This window comes from Bison bison, unplaced genomic scaffold (genome assembly GCF_000754665.1).
Source record: "Bison bison bison isolate TAMUID 2011002044 unplaced genomic scaffold, Bison_UMD1.0 scf7180017864512, whole genome shotgun sequence".
Taxonomy (NCBI): domain Eukaryota; kingdom Metazoa; phylum Chordata; class Mammalia; order Artiodactyla; family Bovidae; genus Bison; species Bison bison.
In genome coordinates this window covers 247,890-248,371 of record NW_011495066.1, presented here as the reverse complement: position 1 = coordinate 248,371, position 482 = coordinate 247,890, and the positions used below count along the sequence as shown (strand labels likewise).

At 35.1% G+C, this 482-nt stretch overlaps 1 protein-coding gene across 1 annotated transcript in view; it reads right to left on the bottom strand.

Annotated features, from left to right (window-relative positions):
• Positions 1-482, bottom strand: part of LOC104981018 (ATP-dependent RNA helicase DDX3X-like) — a 13,454-nt gene that overhangs the window by 805 nt on the left and 12,167 nt on the right. Inside the window, exons 15-16 of the mRNA XM_010829903.1 lie at positions 381-481; positions 62-215 (exon numbers count right to left, since the gene is read on the bottom strand). Coding sequence (XP_010828205.1) covers positions 62-215; positions 381-481 — 255 coding nt within the window. The remainder of the gene's footprint in view (positions 1-61; positions 216-380; position 482) is intronic.

Here is a 482-nt window from a genome sequence, read left to right as displayed (position 1 = left end):
CCCCTGGACAAAATTCCTTTCCCAAATGATATTAACAACAAAGGTTTAAAACAATCCATACCTCCTAGAACGGCCACGATTGCTACTCTTATAGTGGTGTTCATAAGCCATGTTTTCTAACCAAGATGGCACTTCTTGTTTGGCTTCAACAAGAAGATCCAACAAATCTTTTGAGATATTTATATTTCTTTCATTGAAAAATGAGGTGGCAAGACCTACAAGAATTCAAAAAAAGTAAATGAGGTCTAGAACATTGATCAGAAAACAAAAATATAAACAATATGCAATATTAAACTGTCTGACATCCTATGTCAATTTTCCCTTGAAAACAGGTTCTAGGATTTAAAATTCTGTGTCAAACCATCAAGCAACCACTTTACCAAGGTTTCCTACACGTCCTGTACGGCCAATCCGATGTACATATTCCTCAATATCACCTGGCAAATCAAAATTGATGACATGTTTCACATTTGAAATGTCTA